Source organism: Amblyraja radiata, chromosome 15 (genome assembly GCF_010909765.2).
Source record: "Amblyraja radiata isolate CabotCenter1 chromosome 15, sAmbRad1.1.pri, whole genome shotgun sequence".
Classification (NCBI taxonomy): Eukaryota; Metazoa; Chordata; class Chondrichthyes; order Rajiformes; family Rajidae; genus Amblyraja; species Amblyraja radiata.
This window is the reverse complement of record NC_045970.1, coordinates 8,739,625-8,760,272: the sequence shown is the minus strand read 5'-3', so window position 1 is coordinate 8,760,272 and position 20,648 is coordinate 8,739,625. Positions and strand designations below refer to the sequence as shown.

The 20,648-nt window shown below is 41.4% G+C and overlaps 1 protein-coding gene across 2 annotated transcripts in view; it reads left to right on the top strand.

Annotated features, from left to right (window-relative positions):
- The window catches only part of btaf1 (B-TFIID TATA-box binding protein associated factor 1), a 110,261-nt gene that overhangs the window by 30,274 nt on the left and 59,339 nt on the right, over window positions 1-20,648 (top strand). Inside the window, exons 5-9 of one of the 2 annotated variants that reach the window (XM_033033615.1) lie at window positions 8,356-8,561; window positions 12,808-12,953; window positions 15,906-16,035; window positions 16,268-16,336; window positions 18,008-18,097. In XM_033033615.1, the coding sequence (XP_032889506.1) occupies window positions 8,356-8,561; window positions 12,808-12,953; window positions 15,906-16,035; window positions 16,268-16,336; window positions 18,008-18,097 (641 nt within the window). The remainder of the gene's footprint in view (window positions 1-8,355; window positions 8,562-12,807; window positions 12,954-15,905; window positions 16,036-16,267; window positions 16,337-18,007; window positions 18,098-20,648) is intronic. The other variant, XM_033033616.1, reaches the window with a different exon arrangement.

Genomic DNA, 20,648 nt, shown 5'->3' with positions numbered 1-20,648 from the left:
ATCTGCTGCGTGTATTTATGCGCTGTTCTCTATGGGGGGTTTTTTAGTAGAACCGAATATTGCAATCAGCAGCAAATATCCCTACTTCTAATCTAATGATAGAAGCAGGATCATTGATGAAGCAGCAGAAATTGTTTGTGGTTACAATCCTGTCCCAAGCTGAACTGAGACTGACATTCAATAACCATAGCATGCAAAAGCAAAATGTTGACATTGCTAATCTGATAAAGCAGTATGTTACTTCAAATGGACTGTCATCAACTTCAAATTTTATGTTTTAATTCTCAAATGGTGCCTGCCATGTGTTTTTGATTTTTATCATGGATACTACCTAGTCTTGAATATTGTTCTCTGATCCACTCATGGGTCATGCCTGCAATAAATTTAGATGTAATTAAATTCCAAATTCACTCGAGTGGTGCTTAGCATTAATGTTGATTTATTATTGTCGCATGTGTCGAGATAAAATGAAAAATATGCTTGGCGCGGTTATGAGTCAACTCTCACTGTACGCGAGTATAAACATGCCATGCACAATTACAATTTACAAGCAAGTCGTTTACATATTGTAAGTTTACAATTGCATGTACAATTGCAGTTGCTTGTTACTTCAATTACAACAGGTTGTATAAAGAGAAAAACACTGGAGTGCAGAATATAGCATTGTAGTGTTTACAGTATTGTACACACAGAGAAATTGCAGATTTTTTTTTTTTAAGTGCAAAGGCCACAATGAGAGGTTGGGAATTCGGGGTGAATATCATCCTTGATTATGTGTAGGAAAGAACTGCAGATGCTGGTTTATATCAAAGGTGGACGCAAATTGTTGGAGTAACTCAGTGGGTCAGGCAGCATCTTGATTATGTCCTCCTTGATTATGTTGGATGCTTTCCTGAGGCAGCATGAAATGTAGATGGAGTTGATCGTGGTGGGGGGGGGGGGGGTATTCGTGTGATGGGCCAGATTGTGGTCTTACAGGGCTCTCGCTTAACTTTTTTTCCCTGTTGCCAGCCGGGCAACCTTGACAGCTTTTTAGGTTGCCAAATGACAGTTTAGGTGGTCATTTAAGACGGTTTGCATGACACGTGCGATAATGTGCTCGGACGAAGTGCGTAGTTACCAGTCGGAATTATGCTCAATGAAGCATTCACATATTATGTTTAAGAAGGAACTGCAGATGCTGGAAAATAGAAAGGTAGACAAAAGTGCTGGAGAAACTCAGCGGGTGCAGCAGCATCTATGGAGCGAAGGAAATAGGCAACGTTTCAGGCCGAAACCCATCTGAAGAAGGGTTTTGGCCCAAAACGATGCCTATTTCCTTCGCTCCATAGATGCTGCCGCATCGGCTGAGTTTCTCCAGCACTTTTGTCTACATTCACATATTATTTCTGCTTCAAATAACTCACAAACTAAACATATTCACCAATCAAGACATGATATATACCACAACTCTTTTTACACATTGCAATTAATGCAATTTCTATTAGTTCTTTCCACTTCCAAACAAAAATGTGGTTGGATTATTCAGCATATGATCAACCTGTGTCAATAAATCCTGGACCATGGTAACACATATGCTTAACCATACACACTACAGATTGATGCAAGCATGTTTTCTGTGAAGTACCTAAAATTACCATGACATGGCCATAGCATGGGTCGTTATTGCTATTGGCACAGAAACACTCTGGCTTCCCACATAATTTATCCATAACAAAATATACAGGTTGCGAGGAAATTTCTAAAGGCATTTTATGATAATAGCTGTTAAAACCGACCATACCCATCTGACAGGTTAAACATTGCACTAACTGACAAGTGATGGCCAAAGGACATAACTGCAGCAAATGTTCTTTTGGTAATATGTTTAAAGGTGTCAAAACAAATAATAACATTGGGAATTAAAACACATTTGATTGCATTCCGTTATCAAACATAGTCAATGTTCGCTCTGAAGACCATGAAGCACAATAGGGTCAGGGGGTGTGTGAATCAGTGTGGGGTGGATAGATGGCAGGGGGGGGGGGTCGGGGAGTGAGAAGGCAATCGGTGCGGAATGGATGGATTGAGGCAGGTGAATTAGTACGTGTTGGTTGGAGTATGTAAAATTGTGAGGGGAGAGCACGGGATGTCAGTGGTGTTGAATGGGGGATCAGTACGGGATTGATGGGGGGGGGATCAGTACAGGATGAATGGGGGGTTCAGTATAGGATGAATGGGGTAGACAAAAATGCTGGAGAAATTCAGCGGGCGAGGCAGCATCTATGGAGCTAAGGAAATGGGCAGCGTTTCGGGTCGAGACCCTTCTTCAGACTGTTCCCCCCATTCTTCTTGAATGGGGGGATTAGTACAGGATGGATGGGGGGGGGATCAGCACAGGATAAATGGGGGGGATCAGTACAGGATGAATTGGGGGGGGGTCCGGACAGTGTGCAGGATGAATGGGGGATCACTACAGGATGAATGAGGGGATCAGTATAGGGTGAATGGGGGATCACCACAGGATGAATGGGTGATCAGTACGGGATGCATGAGGGGATCAGTACGGGATGCATGAGGGGATCAGTACGGGATGCATGAGGGGATCAGTAAAAGATGAATGGGGAGATCACTACAGGATGGATGGAGGGATTGGTGCAGGGTAAATGGTGGGTGGGTCAGTACGGGATGAATGGGTGGATCAGTGCAGTATGAATGGGGGGAGAAGTGCAGGATGGATGGGAAGGGGGGTCAGTACAGGATGAATTGGGGGACCAGTGTAGGATGGATGGGGGGGGGGGGGTGGATCAATGCGTGGTGGGTAGGGTGATGAATAGATTGGGGGGGGGGGGGGTAGATGGGGAGGGGAGCACAGGGGATGTCAGTGAGGACTGAATAGAGGAGGGAATAGGGATCAGTGCGGGATGGAGAGGAGGGGTCCCAGGATAAGAGGGGTGGAGGGGGGCGTACAAGAGAGAGAGAGAGAGAGGGGGGGGGAGGGGCAGAGGAGGTGGGGAGGAAGGAAGATCAGTGCTCTCGGACAGCTCAGGCTGCCTTGGCCGTCCCCGTCCAACGCCAAAGTGCCGCCACCTCCTCGCCACCACTTCCCCTCCTCCGCCAGCCGACGGGAAGGTGCGGGGCCGAGCGGTGCAGCTCAAAGATCCTATAGCTATAGGATCTTTGGTGAAGCTGCTTCAGACGGCGGAAGGAGACCTCCCTCTCCCTCTCCCTCTCCCTCTCCCTCCGCGGCCTCGGCCTCAGCGTGCGAGAGGGGTTGTTTTGAAAGCGCCGTTAACGGATTTGCAAGCAGCCGCCGTTATCAGGACGATAGCAAATATCAGGACTGCTTGCAAATCCGCCAACGGCGCTTTCAAAACAACCCCTCTCGCACGCCGAGGCCGGGAGGAGGGAGGGAGAGAGAGAGAGGCCTCCTTCCGCCGGGCGGGGTGCGAGAGGAGGAGGAGATGGAGCCGCTGTTGCTGCTGTTCGGGGCCCGTCATTCACTCCGACCCTTCGTCACCACGCACCTAGTATCTTTGCCCCGCAATCAAAGATACTAGAGGAACACAGCCACCGACACGAAACGTCACATTCCTATTCTCCAGAGATGCTGCCTGACCCGCGGAGTTACTCCAATTTTTTTGTGTCTATCGGTATAAACCAGTATTTGCTTGCCAAGCCGGGCAAAATGAGTCGGCGTTTAGGTTGCCCGGCGGCACTTTGGGTGGTCAATGGCACCCAGGCAACCGCTAAATTCGAGCCCTGTCTTAGACAGAGCTGTTGCAAACCCAGCTGTAATGCATGCCAATGGGATGCTTTCTACAGTTCATCCGAAGAAGTTAATAAGTCGTTTGAGACGTGCATAATTTCCATGGTTTTCTGAGGAAGTGGGAGGCAATGGTGTACTTTTTTCCATAGCTTCAAGTAAGTTGGTCCAAGACAAATTGTTGGTGATATTTACGCCTAGAAAATTGAAATTCCCGACCATCTCTCCCTCGGCACTAAAGATATTGATTCCATCCTCATTTCTTGAAGTTTCTAGCTCATTTCTAGCTCCTTCTCCATCAATGATGACACACAAAGTTGTTGTCTTGACACAAAATGCTGGAGTAATGCCCCTGTCCCACTTAGGAAACCTGAATGGAAACCTCTGGAGACTTTGCGCCCCACCCAAGGTTTCCGTGCGGTTCCCGGAGGTTTTTGTCAGTCTCCCTACCTGCTTCCACTACCTGCAACCTCTGGCAACCACCTGCAACCTCCGGGAACCGCACGGAAACCTTGGGTGGGGCACAAAGTCTCCAGAGGTTTCAGTTCAGGTTTCCTAAGTGGGACAGGGGCATAACTCAGCGGGCAGGCAGCATCTCTGGAGAAAAGTTGGGTGATGTTTCGGGTCAAGATGGCTGAAGAAAGGTCTCGACCCGAAACGTCACCCATTCCTTCTCTCCAGAGATGCTGCCTGAGTTACTCCAGCATTTTGTGTCTACCTTCCATTTTACCAACATCTGCAGTTCTTTCCTACACACTTGTTGTTTTGACATATCTCTTATCTCCTTCTTGTACTCCGTCTTGTCACTTTTCAAGATCCAGCCCACTACAGTGGCATCATCTGCAAACAGTTAAATGGGGTTAGAGCAGTGCATTGGGAGTACAAGTAAGAGTCTTAGAACACATTGTTGTGGGGCACTGTGTTGAGAATTTTCACAGAGAATGTTTTGTTGCCTGTTCTCCCTGATTGTGGTCTATGGGTAAGAAGTCAAGGATCCAGTTGCAGATGTGGTGCTAAGAACTAGATTGAGGAATTTGTTTTGGATTACAGTGTTGAAGGAGGACTATAGTCAATAAATAGGAGTCTGACATGGGTGTCCTTGTTATGTAGATGTTCCAGGGATATATGTAGGGCCAGGAAGATGGCGTCTGCCATGGTCCTGTGAAATAGTAAGCGAACTGCAGTGGAGCAAGGTTCGCTGGGAGCCAGGAGTTAATAACCAGCCTCTTGAAGCACTCATGATGATGGATGTCAGATCTACTGGACAGTAGTTATTAAGACACGCTACCTTAGCTTGTCAGCACTATTGATAATGACTTCAATGATTTGAGTAGAAACGGGGTAGTTGGATTGATATCCCAAATGTTTTCTAGTTGTAGAAAAAGCTATGACAAGGAGTAAAAAAAAAAAAAACTGGATGTTCCACCCAGCATGAAGGTTGCCATTGGATGGATTTGGGCATGTTAAAAACACAGAAAATAGACCAAAAATGCTGGAGTAACTCAGTAACAGGTAGCTTCTCGAGTGAATGAATGGGTGATGTTTCGGATCAAGATCCTTCTTCACTCTTGCCCAAAGTGTTGAGATGTCCTTGCTGTCGTGTTGAGATGTGTCTAAATTGGCAGAGCTGTCCCAGAGAATAGCCTATCACAGATAACCCATTATCAGCAAGTATTATAGTCTGTTTCATTTTTTACATCCTGTACAAGCAATCATGTCAGCAATTAGGACCCTGGGAATCCTAAATCTTGTTGCAGTTCAGATGAAGTCTACAAGCAACTGGTCAAATACAGGCAGATTAACCTGGCTACTAATTATCAGCAGCTGCCTACTTATGAATAATCAAAATTGCTTTATGTTGGACACCTTGTGGAAGAAGCATGGTATGGGTGGTGAACTTGTGTGACCATCATCAAAATTGGCTTGGTAGAAAAACTCCTGATGGAGCCATGCAACCTGGGATTACAGTGGGTAGGAAAAGATAAGATACAAGACAAAAACCTACTTTTGATTTTCAACATTTTGTTGGTTTTTTTCCTTTGTGTTTTTAGTTTGTTGTAAAATGTATGTTTTAGTTTATCTTTAGTTTTGTATTATATGGGGGGTGGGGGTAACTTTTCTTACCACTTTCCTCGATGGAGATGCGACTCTTTTTGTGTCGTATCTCCATCCGCACTGCGGCCTAACATTGTGGAGTTGGCGGCCTCTTGCTGGGACTTCTAGAACTCCCAAACCGTGGAGCCTGTGGACTTTAACTTCTAGGAGTGGTCGATCCCTTTGCCAGGGGTCGGCCTTTGGTGCTGCAACCTGTGGGAGCTGCGGACGTTAACATCACGGAGCTCACGGTCCCTAGTTAGCGACCCGCTTCGGGAACTCCAAGCTGCAGGAGTTCAACCGCTCCGATGCAGGAGCTTAGACTGCCCCGACGTGGGAGCTTGATTGCCGGCTGCGGATGGTTTGACTCCACCGACCACGGGAAGAAAGAAGATAAGACTTTTTGCCTTCCATCACCAGGGGAATGTGGAGGCATCGCTGTGGTGGATGTATGTCAAATTTTTATGCAGTTGTGTGTCTTATTGCTTTTTTGGTATGACTATGGCAAACCAAATTCCTCGTATGTTGCAAAACATACTTGGATAATAAATTGCTATTGAGATTATGATTACACTTGCTACAGATGTATCTATTCATGGTAGTGCAGTAAAACTTTAATCCAACAATGATTTTTTTGAAAATCGTGATGGTCCAACATCTAGCTCGCTTATTATTCCTGTATGTGAGCCTGAGATCCAGAGTCAAGCTTGCAGCCAGCCAGGTATCTGAAGTACAACCAGAGTTGCGATCTGGACTGTAGCTGACAGTGCTGTCAGTAATGAGGGGCCAGAACACCGCCATCGAGAATAGGGTAGGATTGATGATAAGCTCTATTTTGTTGTTATTGATATTGTTGCCTTCCTGCATTGTCTAATCAGAATGCTGTTCTTGTATCTGACATGAAAGTGCACATATGCTGAAGGGCAAGGAACAGTGGTAAAATGCTTGTACAATCTGTAGCTTGCAAATTGATCAGTATAAGTTTAGGTTAGGTGTGAGGTTCCCCTTTTTTATGTTCGCTGCCTTTTGTTTGCAGCCTTAGTGATACAGTCTTCTCCAGAGCTATGATATGAAATCATGCTTGCACCCTGTTATGTGCGAACTACAGCAATGGGACAAGAGCTTTGTGTGAATGTTCTCCAGAGTTTGAATGATGTGGCTATCGTGGTTGAAATGCTGGCAGTCCGTAAGCTATAAAAGAATGTGAATCTGGGTGATCTGTAAATTGCACAGTGTCTTGAGATTGTAAGTACAGTTGTCAAGATGCAGCATATGACCTGCAGACCATTGACTTCTTGCAGCACTGCATCTGGCTGGTTAAGACTGCATCTGAGTTACTAGTTCCCTGCCTCAAAAAATTCAAATATACATTTCTTATCTCTGATCTCAAGATTCAAGAGTTTATTGTCATGTGTCCCAGATAGGACAATGAAATTCTTGCTTTGCTTCAGCACAACAGAATGTAGTAGGCATGAATACAGAACAGATCAGTGTGTCAATATGCCATTATATAAATATATACACACATGAATAAATAAGCAGATAAAGTGCAAATAAACAGATAATGGTCTATTAATGTTCAGAGTTTCAGTTGCCTGATGGCTGTGGGGAAGTAGCTATTCCTGAACCTGGACGTTGCAGTCTTCAGGCTCCTGTACCTTCTACCTGAAGGTAGTGGGCAGATGAGTGTGTGGCCAGGATGGTGTGGGTCCGCGATGATGCTGCCAGCCTTTTGAGGCAGCGACTGCGATAGATCCCCTCGATGGTAGGGAGGTCAGAGCCGATGATGGACTGGGCAGTGTTTACTACATTTTGTAGTCTTTTTCGCTCCTGGGTGCTCAAGTTGCCGAACCAAGCCACGATGCAACCGGTCAGCATGCTCTCCACTGTGCACCTGTAGAAGTTAGAGAGAGTCCTCCTTGACATACCGACTCTCCGTAATCTTCTCAGTAAGGAGAGGCGCTGATGTGCTTTCTTTATAATTACTTCAGTGTTCATGGACCAGGAGAGATCTTCGGAAATATGCACGCCCAGGAATTTGAAGCTCTTGACCCTCTCCACTGTGGGTCCCCATCCTACCCCTTCCAAAGTCCACAATCAGTTCCTTGATTTTTTGTTGGTGTTGAGGGCCAGGTTATTGTGCTGGCACCATTTGGTCAGTCGGTCGATCTCTCTTCTATACTCTGACTCGTCCCCATCAGTGATATGTCCCACAACAGTGGTGTCGTCAGTGAACTTGACGATGGAGTTCGCACTATGACCAGCTACGCAGTCATGAGTATAGAGTGAGTACAGCAGGGGGCTGAGCACGCAGCCTTGAGGTGCTCCCGTGCTCTTGTGCTGTTGTTCATATTCTTAGCTTTTTGGCATTTTTATAGACACTATTTTACATTATTGCAAGTGTGAAAATCAAATTAGTTCCTTGCTGTTACAGTGCATCAGGCCTGGGATTTACATTTTTCCCACGCAGTTGTTAATCAACCCTACTAATTAATTCCCTTTGTGCTTTGTTCCAGGTGAAATTGATCACAAGGAAAGAATAGCTCACCAGAGAAAGTTGTTACAAAAGAAATTGGGCCTTGATATGGGAGCGGCTCTAGGAATGAACACGGAAGAGCTATTTAATGATGAAGATCTCATTTATAATCCCTCTCCAACTCCAACAGTACTGAAACAGCCTGTAGGTAGAACCTCGGGTTGTTTGACTTCAAGGAATCATGCAGTGGGTTTGGCTTCTTTTGTGCTTCTTGTAGCTTAAACGCTGCATGTTTGTAGCAATGTTTCTCATTGTGCAACTATTAAAATGGAACAAAGCTTCAGGGTTGTCAATTGGAATTTGTACAGATTAATGAAGTTACCAAATTAGTGGGATCTCCTAGCATTTATTGCAATGGGATGAAATGTAAATGAAGAGAAGCCTTCCTACATGCATCCATATTTAATGAGGGATTTCTTAGCATTGAAAACAGTTTGGAGAGGATAAATCCAGAGTTGAAGTATTTGAAGAAGAACCGAAGATTTAGCCTTTATTCATTGACATTCAGATAAAATGGGCAGTAATCTTCCTGAAACACCAGACTTTGAGAGGCCTTGACAGGTCGGGGGGATATTTTCCCTTATGGAAAATTAAGAACTCTGAATATTATTCCAGAATGAGATCACCTTTCTAAGACTGATTTGAAGGGAAATTTATTTTCTGAGGTTTGTAAATATTTTGAATTTTCTGATGCAGAGAGTTAAGGAGGCTGAGTCATTGAATGTGTGCCAGTCTGAAGTAGGTTCATGGCTACAATTTTGGGAAGTTGAGGTGCATGTTAAACTGGCAGGATAAGAGAGGAGATTAAAGTTGGATGTGGTTGTTTTTGAATCTCGTGGGCTAGAACACCCACATGGCCCCTACTCCTCCCATTATTTATGTCCTTGAGAAAAGGAAATGATTAAAAGGTAATAATTATTTTCTAAGCAGTTTACAGTTTTCATTTTAAACAGCATTTTTTCAGTGGAAAATTAAACAAGCACCTGGTAGTTTCCAAGGAGCATGCCAACAGATCTTGCTCTGACCGCATGTGTGTATAAAGCGATAGACATCTGCAAGTTTACTGGCAAATGTGGAAATACCAAACTTGTCAATTTAAAACCGCTTTTTTCCCCCATTACATTGGTTTTGAATGCTTTGGTTTCTTTTATCATGAATTAAAAGCTCCACCAGAGTTGGTATTATAGAAAGATTCGTAAGAAAGGCAGCTGTTCACTAGCATTTGGGGCATTGATGCCCGTGGCTCAGTTGCCAATGTTGGAATCAATTTTGTGGATCATTACAGGCCAGAATTAATAGTGCGCAGATCTCTCGAAGTGCTATAAGAGCTAAGATGCCCCCAAAATAAGAGGGTGAAAGTTATGGCAGGAATTGAAAAGAGCGAGAACTTTTTAGTTGTAGCATTGCTGAAGCAGGATCCACTGTGGGTCAGCAAGCATGGGGGTGAAGATGAACAGGGCTTAATGCAGCATTTTGGGATTTAATGTGTGGATGGAAAAGTTAGTCTGGAGTTGCTAAGAGTGGTTGAGGTTTCTTAAATTGTAATGCTGAATGAGGTAGATGCAGGATTAGTAGGCATTAAGGAGGTCCAATTTGTTACTTTTGTTGATGGTTTTGATTACAGGCTCGAGGCTCGTCTAGGAGTCGAATATGGCTCTAAGATACAAACTTACTGGAATCAGTGGCTGGACTTTGGTTATGGAGCGAAGATGATAACTTTGGTCTTTCAAACGTTTCTATCCTTTGCAGAGGAAATGACTGGGATATAAAGTGTCCTTGAATATGTTGGCTGCAGCACGATATGTAGGAGTCAATCGGTGGGAGGGGGTGGAACGTCTATGTTGGTTTGCATGTAGACTGGACTGTATTCACAGTTCTGTGCAAATACTTGTGGTGTTGAGCACAGCTGTGTTGCTTCCTGAAAGCATGCTTTCTATGGTGCATCTGTAGAAGTTGTAAGAGTCATTGGAAATATTATTGAATTTCCTTTGTGTTCTGAGGAAGCATCGGGGTTGTTTTGTTTTCTTGACCTTGGCATCAATGTGGTTGTACCAGGACATATTGTTGGTGATGTATATGCCTGGGAAGTTGAAACTATGAGTCATTTCCACTCCAGCATCATTGCAGTCTGGATCATCTACGCCACTCCACTTCCTGAACTTGCTGATTAGTTCCTTCATTGCGCTGACATTAAGGGAGCGGCTGTTGTCGTTAAATCATGTTACTAAACTATCTCTTTCCTGTACTCCATCTGACCATCTTATGAGAGAGAAAGGTTTTATAAATGTTCTTAAAGCAGGGTCCAAGTTTTCCTTTTGTGTCTTGAATTGATCATTTAATTATAGATTTGACGAAGGGCCATTTGCCCAAAGTAATTTCTGTAATATGTTTAGCGATAGGTAGAAATGAACATTGTTGAATTTTAAGGAATTTGGGAACACTGTAGTGTTTAATAGCTATCCATAAATCCACTAGGCTGCTGCGAATGACACGTGATGCTACCAAAGCACTGGGGTTTGTAGGTAGTCACAAAACCAGCATCTGCAATTTTGTGTATTCCTTCGATTTAAACCAGCATCTGCAGTTTTTTTTTTTCTACACACTTGTGTTTGTAGCCTTGTTTCTACCCAGAACCTTCACCAAATGTGACGGTGAATCTAATTGTGAATGTACACAAACATCCAGTTACTAAGTTTATTCTTGATGATATTGAAAGTTAGTTATTAATTGATTGTTGTCATATTTAAGCTTTCCTGTAGTAAAAAGCCAATTGTAATGCATGATGTGATTTGAAAAAAAAATCATCATGACAAGGTTATTTTTCTTACGTAAGTTGAATAGTTCACAGCTCTCTTACAAGTTTTTATATAAGTTGAAGAGGTTAATCAGATAATAAGGGGCCAGAGGATGCCATTGGGATGACTGGCTTTTGGCAAAGAGTGAAAAACAACTCCATATTTGGAGGTGGCTGAACGTATATTAACCCCGGTTTTCTGGTATTTCTTTATGTGTGCTGCAGGAGATTTGGAGGTTAAACTGTTGCCTCTGGGTCTCTAGGTCCACACCCGTCAGACGTTAAATTAAAGCTTTGTATGGTCTTAAGAATCTTTGTCTATCTTTTTAAGTGAACTTACCATTTTTAAAAACCATGCTTACTAACATTTCTAACTTCCTTGATCTGTTATTCAAATGTAATTCTGCTTCAACTAAAATATTTTTAGCCTAGTGGATGTAAAATATGTCTTGCTTCTTTGGGGGCAACTTAAGTAAATGTCTTCAATGGATCTTTGCCTTTCTATCTTCAATTGTCAAATTCCTGATGAACTGCAATTTTCACTTTTAAATACCCCATCAACAGCAATTACAGTATGATAACTTTTTTTTGTGTGGGATATCACAAAAGAATGCAATAATTTGTACAACTTCTTTGATCAGGCTTTATTACCATCACATCGTGGGTTGTTGATTAATGCCAGACCTCTGCTGCTGCTGGCTTAAACTGTTGCTACCCTGGGACAATGTTTCCCTTCCTGCTGGAAGATTTTGGGGATAGTGTTTAGTATCTCTCTAGTCTTATAGACAGTGCATAGTATGTACCTGGGTTAGAAATATGTGGGGTTTCTTGCCCTTTGCCTATTTGTATTTGGGTTGGAAATTTGAAAATGGATAACTTGATCATAAACTAATTGCTAGTTTTCTAAAAGTTATTTTGTACAGATCTGTTTTTTTGCAGATTATAAGCTGTTTTCTGTTATTTCACATTCATAGGAACCTTTAGTGCACCAGGGAATTAATTTGGATGTATCAGAGAAATGTTCAATTAATCCAAGGTCGAATGGAAACATTAAAAAAATGTTTAAATGGATTTGCTGTTCCAGAATCTATTGAAGAAGTAAACTTTTGAAAGGGCACTTTAAGTACAAAATCAAAGCAGTGACTATTGCTAGAAGCTTCTAATGCTGAACGAATGTAAATAGTCAACTACTTTAATTTTTTTTGTGGTATTTCTTTTTCCTGGAGTATTATATTTTAGAAATTATCAAATGTAAATATGAATTAATGGAATGACTGTTCAATCATAATTAAATTTTGCAAGTGGATTTGGGAGGACTTATCATTCTATTCTGACATGCTTAGCAAGAGATGAATATTCCTACCCGATCTCCATGCAGAAAAGTCTGCAGATGTGGCTTATTGTAGCTCCACAGTCGTCATGAAGCAAGATACCCAATTGATGTTTATTCTCTTTTGCTCAAGCACTACCAAGCCAACTTAACTATTGCTCTCATTGAGAAAGTAGACAGTAGACTTGATAAGCTATGTGAAATAACTATAAACATGGTAATATGACCAATTATTTAGGGTGCTTTGTTTTCAAGCACTGTGCTTTATGATGATAATGCTGATTAACATGTTTTCCTCTTTTTGGTAGCTTGTTCAGGCTGCTGATCTGATTGAAGCTGAATTTCAACCAGGAATGAGCAGCAGACAGAAAAATAAAGCAAAGAGGATGGCTAAGCTGTTCGCTAAACAACGATCCAGAGATATCATAGAAGGAAATGCAAACAATGAAAAATGGTATGGACAATGTTTGCTTCTGTTTTAAATTGTGCTGAATAACCTTAATAGTTGATGACAAAGCCATGGACAGTTATTACAACCCGTGTAATGGCTTTGGGGTTTAACTTTGTAATATTTTGTACTGATGAGATTCCATTGTAGAATTGAGTTTTAGCTACACTTTTTCATTCAATGTAGAAACTCGAACCATTTTCGGGGAACTGTGTACTTGTACCCTTAGATCCCTCTTCTCTATAACACCAGGGTCCTAATGTTCACTGTGAAGGTCTTGCCTGGGTTTGACTTCCAAATATACAACACTTCACACTTATCTGAATATGTTCCATGTTCCCAATTTCTTGCTTTACTTTGTTAAATATGTCATTTGAACCAAGCACAGTAGTTATCTGAATACACTTAAACAAAGAATGTATTTTTAAACTCTATTTTAGGTATTTAAAAATGTTTGCCCGCTACCTCTGAAACTATAATGGATGGCAGCTTATGATGCATCTGGCATGTGGTAACTTAAAGTATTTTTGGAGGGGAATTCAAATTACTCAGTAAATGGGGGAAAAAAACTAATAGGAGATTTTGTTAAATGGGATTTGCACATTGATTTAGAAATGAGTAGAATGGATATCTGTGGTTCAATTGATACGGTCACATTGATATCAAGAATACAGATGTATATGGGTTTACTTTAATCTTTACTGAGGTCAGCTAATGTAAGCAATTATTCTGACATTAGCCAAAAATTACCGAACCAGTGAGAGCCAAAATTCACTTATGGATTTTTGTAATCTTTCCAGCTAGTGTATGTATGTATGTATCTAATTGTGAGGTCAGGTTTACAGTTGTTGATGACATTTTTCCAGCACCCAAACAATCAATGGACTACCAACACTCACTGTTAGGATTTATACAAAGAATGACCACAAGAGTAACTGAAAGGTTGTTATTGAACCATTTTAAACTGGCTTATATGAGGAGGGATATTTGGAGAGGGCCAATTTGAAAAAGGTTCATAATTTACTGCTTAACATGTGGAAAAATTGTAGCAGTAGTTCAGCCAAGCAGTATAATTTTTTTTTTGTATTTCTGTAATATGAGGGAGAATTAGGCAGTTTTAGCTGTGATTCCAATGTGATAGATTGGAAGAAAACCCTGAAGTATAACATGTTTAGGAATGATCTAATTTAGCAATTCTTGTGTATTGAATGTACTGCAAGTGGGCAGAGTTATATCTGTTATCAAGTGTCTTTTACAGTACCTGCCTCAACTACTTCCTCTGGCTGAACACCAGAGCTCAATCCGCCTGGACCTACCTGATCTCAATAGACAATAGGTGCAGGAGTAGGCCATTTGGCCCCTTGAGCCAGCACCACCATTCAATGTGATCATGGCTGATCATCCACAATCAATTCCCCGTTCCTGCCTTTCCCCATATCCCTTGACTCCGCTATCTTTAACAGCTCTATCTAACTCTCTCTTGAAAAGCATCCAGAGGACCGGCCTCCACTGCCCTCTGAGGCAGAGAATTCAACAGACTCACAACTGTCTGTGTGAAAAAGTATTTCCTCATCTCCGTTCTAAATAGCTTACCCCTTATTCTTAATCTGTGGCCCCAGGTTCTGGACTTCCCCCAACACCGGGAACATGTTTCCTGCCTCTAGCATGTCCAAACCCTTAATAATCTTATATGTTTCAATAAGATATCCTCTCATCCTTCTAAATTCCAGAGTATACAAGCCCAGCCCCTCCATTCTCTCAGCATGTCAGTGCCGCCATCCCGGGAATTAACCTTGTGAACCTACGCTGCACTACCTGAACAGCCAATCTCCTGGTTGCCAAACGCATTAATTCCCCTTCCCACTCCCACGCTGACTTTTCTGTCCTAGGCCTCCTCCATTGTCAGAGTGAGGCTATTCGCAAATTGGAGGAACAACATCTCATATTTCGCTTGGGCAGCTTACAACCCAGTGGTATGAATTTGATTTCCCTAACTTCTACTAACCCCATGCAATCCCTCCCTCTCCATCCCTCCCCCACCCAAGGCACACCAGGTTTCCGTTCTCACCTAGCAACAGCTAACAACAGCCTGTTTCCTTTATCATTGTTACCTTTTAGCATATCTTTCATTCATTTGTTCTATATATCTCTCTACATCACTCTCTATATCTCTCGTTTCTTTCCCCTAACTAGTCTGAACACGGGTCTTGACCCAAAACTTCACTCTTTCTTCTCTCCTGAGATGCTGCCTGTCCCGTTGAGTTACTCCAGCATTTTGTGTCTACTTCCTCTGGCAGCTCATTCCATATACCCACAACTCTGAATGAAAAGCTTCACTCAGTTCCTATTAAATCTTGCCCCTGATTCCATTGGAGGAACAGGCAGTTTCACACTACATTAAAACACAACATGTGTTTCCTTCTTGTACTTTACCCCCTCCTTCTTCCGAATGATAATTAATATATATGGAGAACATTTTGACACCAATTTACCATCTATAGTGTAAGAAGGAACTGAAGATGCTGGTTTAAACCGAAGAGACACAAAACATCGACAGTGCCTATTTAATATGTGCTGCTGATCCTGTTTCTATTTTGTAGCCATTCAATATTGTATTTCAAAATTTTCATGGACAATTATGGAAGTAGTATTTCATTTATCAGGGATTATTCAGTTAGCCTCATATATACATTTATGAAGACTAAGCCCATTTACTTAATCTTTCAGCATCTATAATAGAACAAAAAATTGTTTCATGAATACAACATATCTTTCAGGCAAGCTTATAAAATACTATCCCTATGCAAAGTCTCTGAACAGCAGTAGTACACATGATTTTGTACTGCCAAAAATGAATTTGTTTACTTTAGCTTTTTAACAAAATTACGTGCAAAATCAATGTTAAATACCTAATGAGATGATGCAACTAAAATAGCTTTGCCAATCTTTATTTTACAGCAATGATAATGTTGATGTGGAGCCAGAAGAAAAACGCAGAAAACTTGCAAATGTTGTTATTGAACAGGCAGCAACTGAATCAAAAATGTTGATTGATAACAGTCTTGATAATTGCTCATTGTTCGATGAGGTGAGATGAAAATATTTCATGTTTAGAATTAAATGATCTTCTGCAATTGAACAGCGGATACATTTCTCAAATTTGAGATTTCTGATTCATAAGACTAGAAAAAATTAAAACCCCTTATTCACTGAATGTGTTTAAGTAATACATTAATATATTTCACAAATCATATTAATTTAATGATTAACCAGCTATGAATGACAGTTGTGATGTACTAACAAACAATGTTTCCACTCAGTCAAACGAATGGCCATTGGAAAGCTTTTGTGAAGAACTTTGTAATGATCTTTTCAACCCATCATGGGAGGTAAGATGATCCTTGTTATGTGTCTTGTGGATGTACTCACAGTTAAATGCTGCACTACTTTATCGGCATAATATTCTTTAAATTAAATCAGAACTGTCATTCTAATTTGGCCAACAAAACCTGGATTACTGTTTTGTTTGTAGACACAAAATGCTGAGTAACTCAGCGGGTGAGGCAGAGTCTATGGAGAGAAGGAATGGGTGACATTTCGGGTCGAGACCCTTCTTCAGACTGATGTCGGGGGAGGGGGCGGGACAAAGATAGAAAGTAGGAGGAGACAGTAGGACGTAGGAGAACTGGGAAGGGAGAGGGAAAGGAGAAAGCAAGGACTATCTGAGGTTAGAGACGTCAACGTTCATACTGTGGTTCATGTGAAGTGATATCACCAGAAGTACAAGTAATAAATTGCTAATGAAGCAGGTGCACTAGCCAAAAATGAGTTGGGAAAAATATTGTTTACGTGTTTGTGTGCCTCCTGAGATATCGGGATTGTTTGTGCAATGTCAGTTCATGTGCTAATGCCCCAGTTTATACAGCTAATGTTAACATGCTATGTTAAGTTAAGGGCCTATCGCACTTTCCCGAGTTATTCACGAATTCTCCCGAGTTATTCACAAATTCTCCCGAGTTTTCAAACTTGCAGAATGTTCGTAACGAGTCCGTAGGAGTCTGTGGATATATCGTAGCGGCTCGTTATGCTGGCCGTTGGTACTCGAGGCATCATGTAAGTCGGGACGTTTTTTTAGCATGATGAAAAATGTCCACGAGTAAAAAAAAAAGCCCTGAGTACCTACGGCTGGTCTTTATACAATATATCCACGGACTCCTACAGCCTCCTACGGACTCGTTACGAACATTCTGCGAGTTTGAAAACTCGGGAGAATTCATGAATAATTCGGGAAAGTGGGACAGGCCCTTTACTTGATCATTATGTTTAGAAATTAGTGTCCAATGGGTCCTGAGAATGGATAATGCGTGCAATTATGCACGATTGCCTGATTTTTAGGTCCAGATTTGCATTTTATGCTTGTCTTAACATTGGAGGTTCTTGCTTACTTTTCTGTCACGTTTCACTAATTTCAGTAATTTATCGCAAACATGTTGGTTGCGGTATGTTGGTTTGATCTACATTAAAAGTAGGGTTTTCTAACTGGATGCAAGAATGTAAAATGTAATTTCAAAGCCAAATTTGATTCAAATACAATTTTTAATTTTGCAATTTGTGAAATTATAGAATTTGTATAATATCTGTAATATCAATAGTTTCATATCTGTATTAGGCATATCACAGGCAAAACTAATAGAATGAATATGTTTTTGAATATATTCAAGTTTAGTCTTTACTTTGTCTTTTCAGTGGACCCTGTCCCAACTTTAGAGTGCAAATACCCAGCTCCATTTTGTCGTATTTCACTGATTTTGTGTCAAAACATAATGGCATGTGGGAGCTAAAACGATGTCCAAGAGCATTTAAAAAAGCCAAAGCCGTCATCTTTTCTTACTTTGGACTCATTTACATTGGGTTCCAGAGATCACAGAACTTTGTGTTTAAATGCTACTAATTATGTTAGAAACTTGTAAGTAATGTATTCCATCAGCGTTAAATATGTACCATGAATTTAAAAAAAAAATGATCATGTCACATCCAAGTTTATTTATTTTTGCTATCAGGTTCGTCACGGTGCAGGGACAGGGCTGAGAGAGATATTGAAGGCACATGGCAAGAGTGGGGGTAAAATTGGAGACAGCACTTTAGAAGAGGTAAGTGATTTTTGAAGTTTGTTGACTTTAATTTTTTTGGCCATGATTTCAAAATTATAATCTATTAATGACCTTGTGTCATGTGCTCATTAAGACCTCTTCTGCATTTCGGGTCAGTGTAAATGATCATGGTATTACTTGAAGAAAAGTAAAATTGAGTCTAACATTTAAATAAAACCAAAGCACCATCAAAACTGAACTCATAATTTCATTGGCATTTTGAGAAGTGTGCTTTGTACAAATTGCTTTTATTATTCATTTTTAACAGTGACTTCATTCCAAGAGTATTACAATGGAATTAAAGTGCATTATGTAACTGAAAATGCACTTATCTTCAATTGGTGCAACTGAGCCTAACGTGACCATTATCTTCTGTAACATATGAATCACAAGGGTGGCACAGCTGGTAAACGTGGGTGGTGCCTCGCAGTGTCAGACCTGGGTTCAAACCTGACCTCCAGTGCTCCCTGTGTGGCGGAAACACATTCTTCCTGTGACTACATGGGTCCTCTGAGTACTCTGGTCTACTCCCAAAGACGTGTAGGTTTGTAGATGAATTGGCCTCTGTAAATTGCCCCAAGTGTGTAGGGAGTAGATAAGAAAGTGGGATAACATAGAACAAATGTGAACTGGGCCTCAGTGGACTGAAGGGCCTGTCTATGCGGTATTTCTAAACTAAACAAAACCTTTAGATTGTGCTAAAGTCACCTAATGCTAGTAGTTTATTATTGATAGTTAATTTCAATGGTGTAAATTCTTCTGTATTGTAATCTAAAATATCAGTGAAAGAATGTTTTTCTCACAGGATTGTGAACATCTGTTAAATTCTAATTCAGCGTGGAAACATACCCTTCGGGCCAATTTGATGCCCCATCTAATGTTCCACCTGCCTGTGTTTGGCCCACATTTTCTAAACCTATCCTATCTATGTACCTGATCTCCCATCTACAAAACTGCTGACTATCCCTAATATTACTTATCCCTCCGAATACTTCTCCAGTATCTTGTCTACCACTGACATTAGGCTTACTGATCTACAGTTCTCAGGCTTTTTGCAGTTCTTCTGTAATAGAACCACAACATTAGCACCCTTCAATCTTCCAGCACCTTGCCCGTATCTAATGATGATTCGTACATCTCAGCCAGGGCTCCTGCAGTTTCTTCTCTAGCTTCCCACAGTATCTTTGGATATATCTGATCTGGCCTGGAAGATTTATCCACCTTTATGTGCCTTCAGACGTTCTGCACCACCTTGACTATAATACTAACTGTCCTTGAGGCAACCAATTAACTTTCCTGAGTTCCCCAGTCTTCACATCTCTCTCCACATTAAACACAGAGGAGAAATACTCATTAAGGTCCTTGCCCGTTTCTTACGGCTCCACACCGAGATGACCCTATTGGTTTTGAAGGGGCCTCATTCTCTTTCTAGTCACCCTTTTCCCCTTCATGTACTTGTATAATCTCTTGGAATTTCACTTAATATTATCTGCCAGAGCTACCTCCTGCCCCCTTTTTGCCCTTCCGATTTCCTTCTTAAATGTGCTCCTCAGTTTCCGAATCTCCTCCAGGGATACACTTGGTCCCAGCTTCTTATATCTGTCCTATGCCTCCTTTTTCCTGACAGAGCCTCGGTTTCTCTCGCGATCCGAGTTTCCCTTTTCCACCCACTTTGCCCTTCACTCGAACAGGAGTTCAGCATGCCCTGAGCTCTTGTCACTACACGTTTTAAAACATCCCACTTTTCGGACATTCCTTTGTCGGCAAACAACCTACTCCAAGCAAGTTCCTGTCTAATATCATCAAAAATGACCTTGCCCCAATTTAGAATCTTAACTCATGGGCGCGCCATGTCTTTACCCATAACTATCTCAGAGCAAATAGAACAGTGTTCGCTGGTCCCAAACGTTTGCCCATCAACACCTCAGTCACTTGCCTATCCCAATTTTCTAGGAGTAGATCCAGCTTTGCTCTCTCTCATGAATGAATGAATTAATACGTTTATTGGCCAAGTATTCACATACAAGGAGGGCCCTGTACATATTGGGCATGTCGGGTCCTGTTCATATTGGCTGGGGAAACCTTGGCGAACTCGTTTTATGAATTCCTCGCCGTCCTGGGCCTTGGCACAATGATAGTCTATATTGGGAAAGTTAAAGCCCCCATTATGACTACCTTATTAGCCTTATAGCTGCCTGCAATCTCTTGGCATATTTGCTCCTCTAATTCCCACTGACTGGTCAGGGGGCCTATTATACACACCCATCAAGGTGATCATACCATTTTTTATTTTTAGCTCTGCCCTTTCATACTTACTGGATGAACTATCAGTAATGTCATCTCCGACTACTGTCATGACAATAGAAATTTAGGAAAAAACTAGGTGCAGGATCCAAAGGTCAGGTGAACAAATTCTACTTTGGCAGTGAAAAATGTATTTATAATTTTAATATTTGGAATATTTATTTTAAAATAAAGTACTGCTTTGTGTAAATGTAACTTCAAATATTGTAAAATGTCACATAAACCTGACAGGGTCACTAATGTTTTA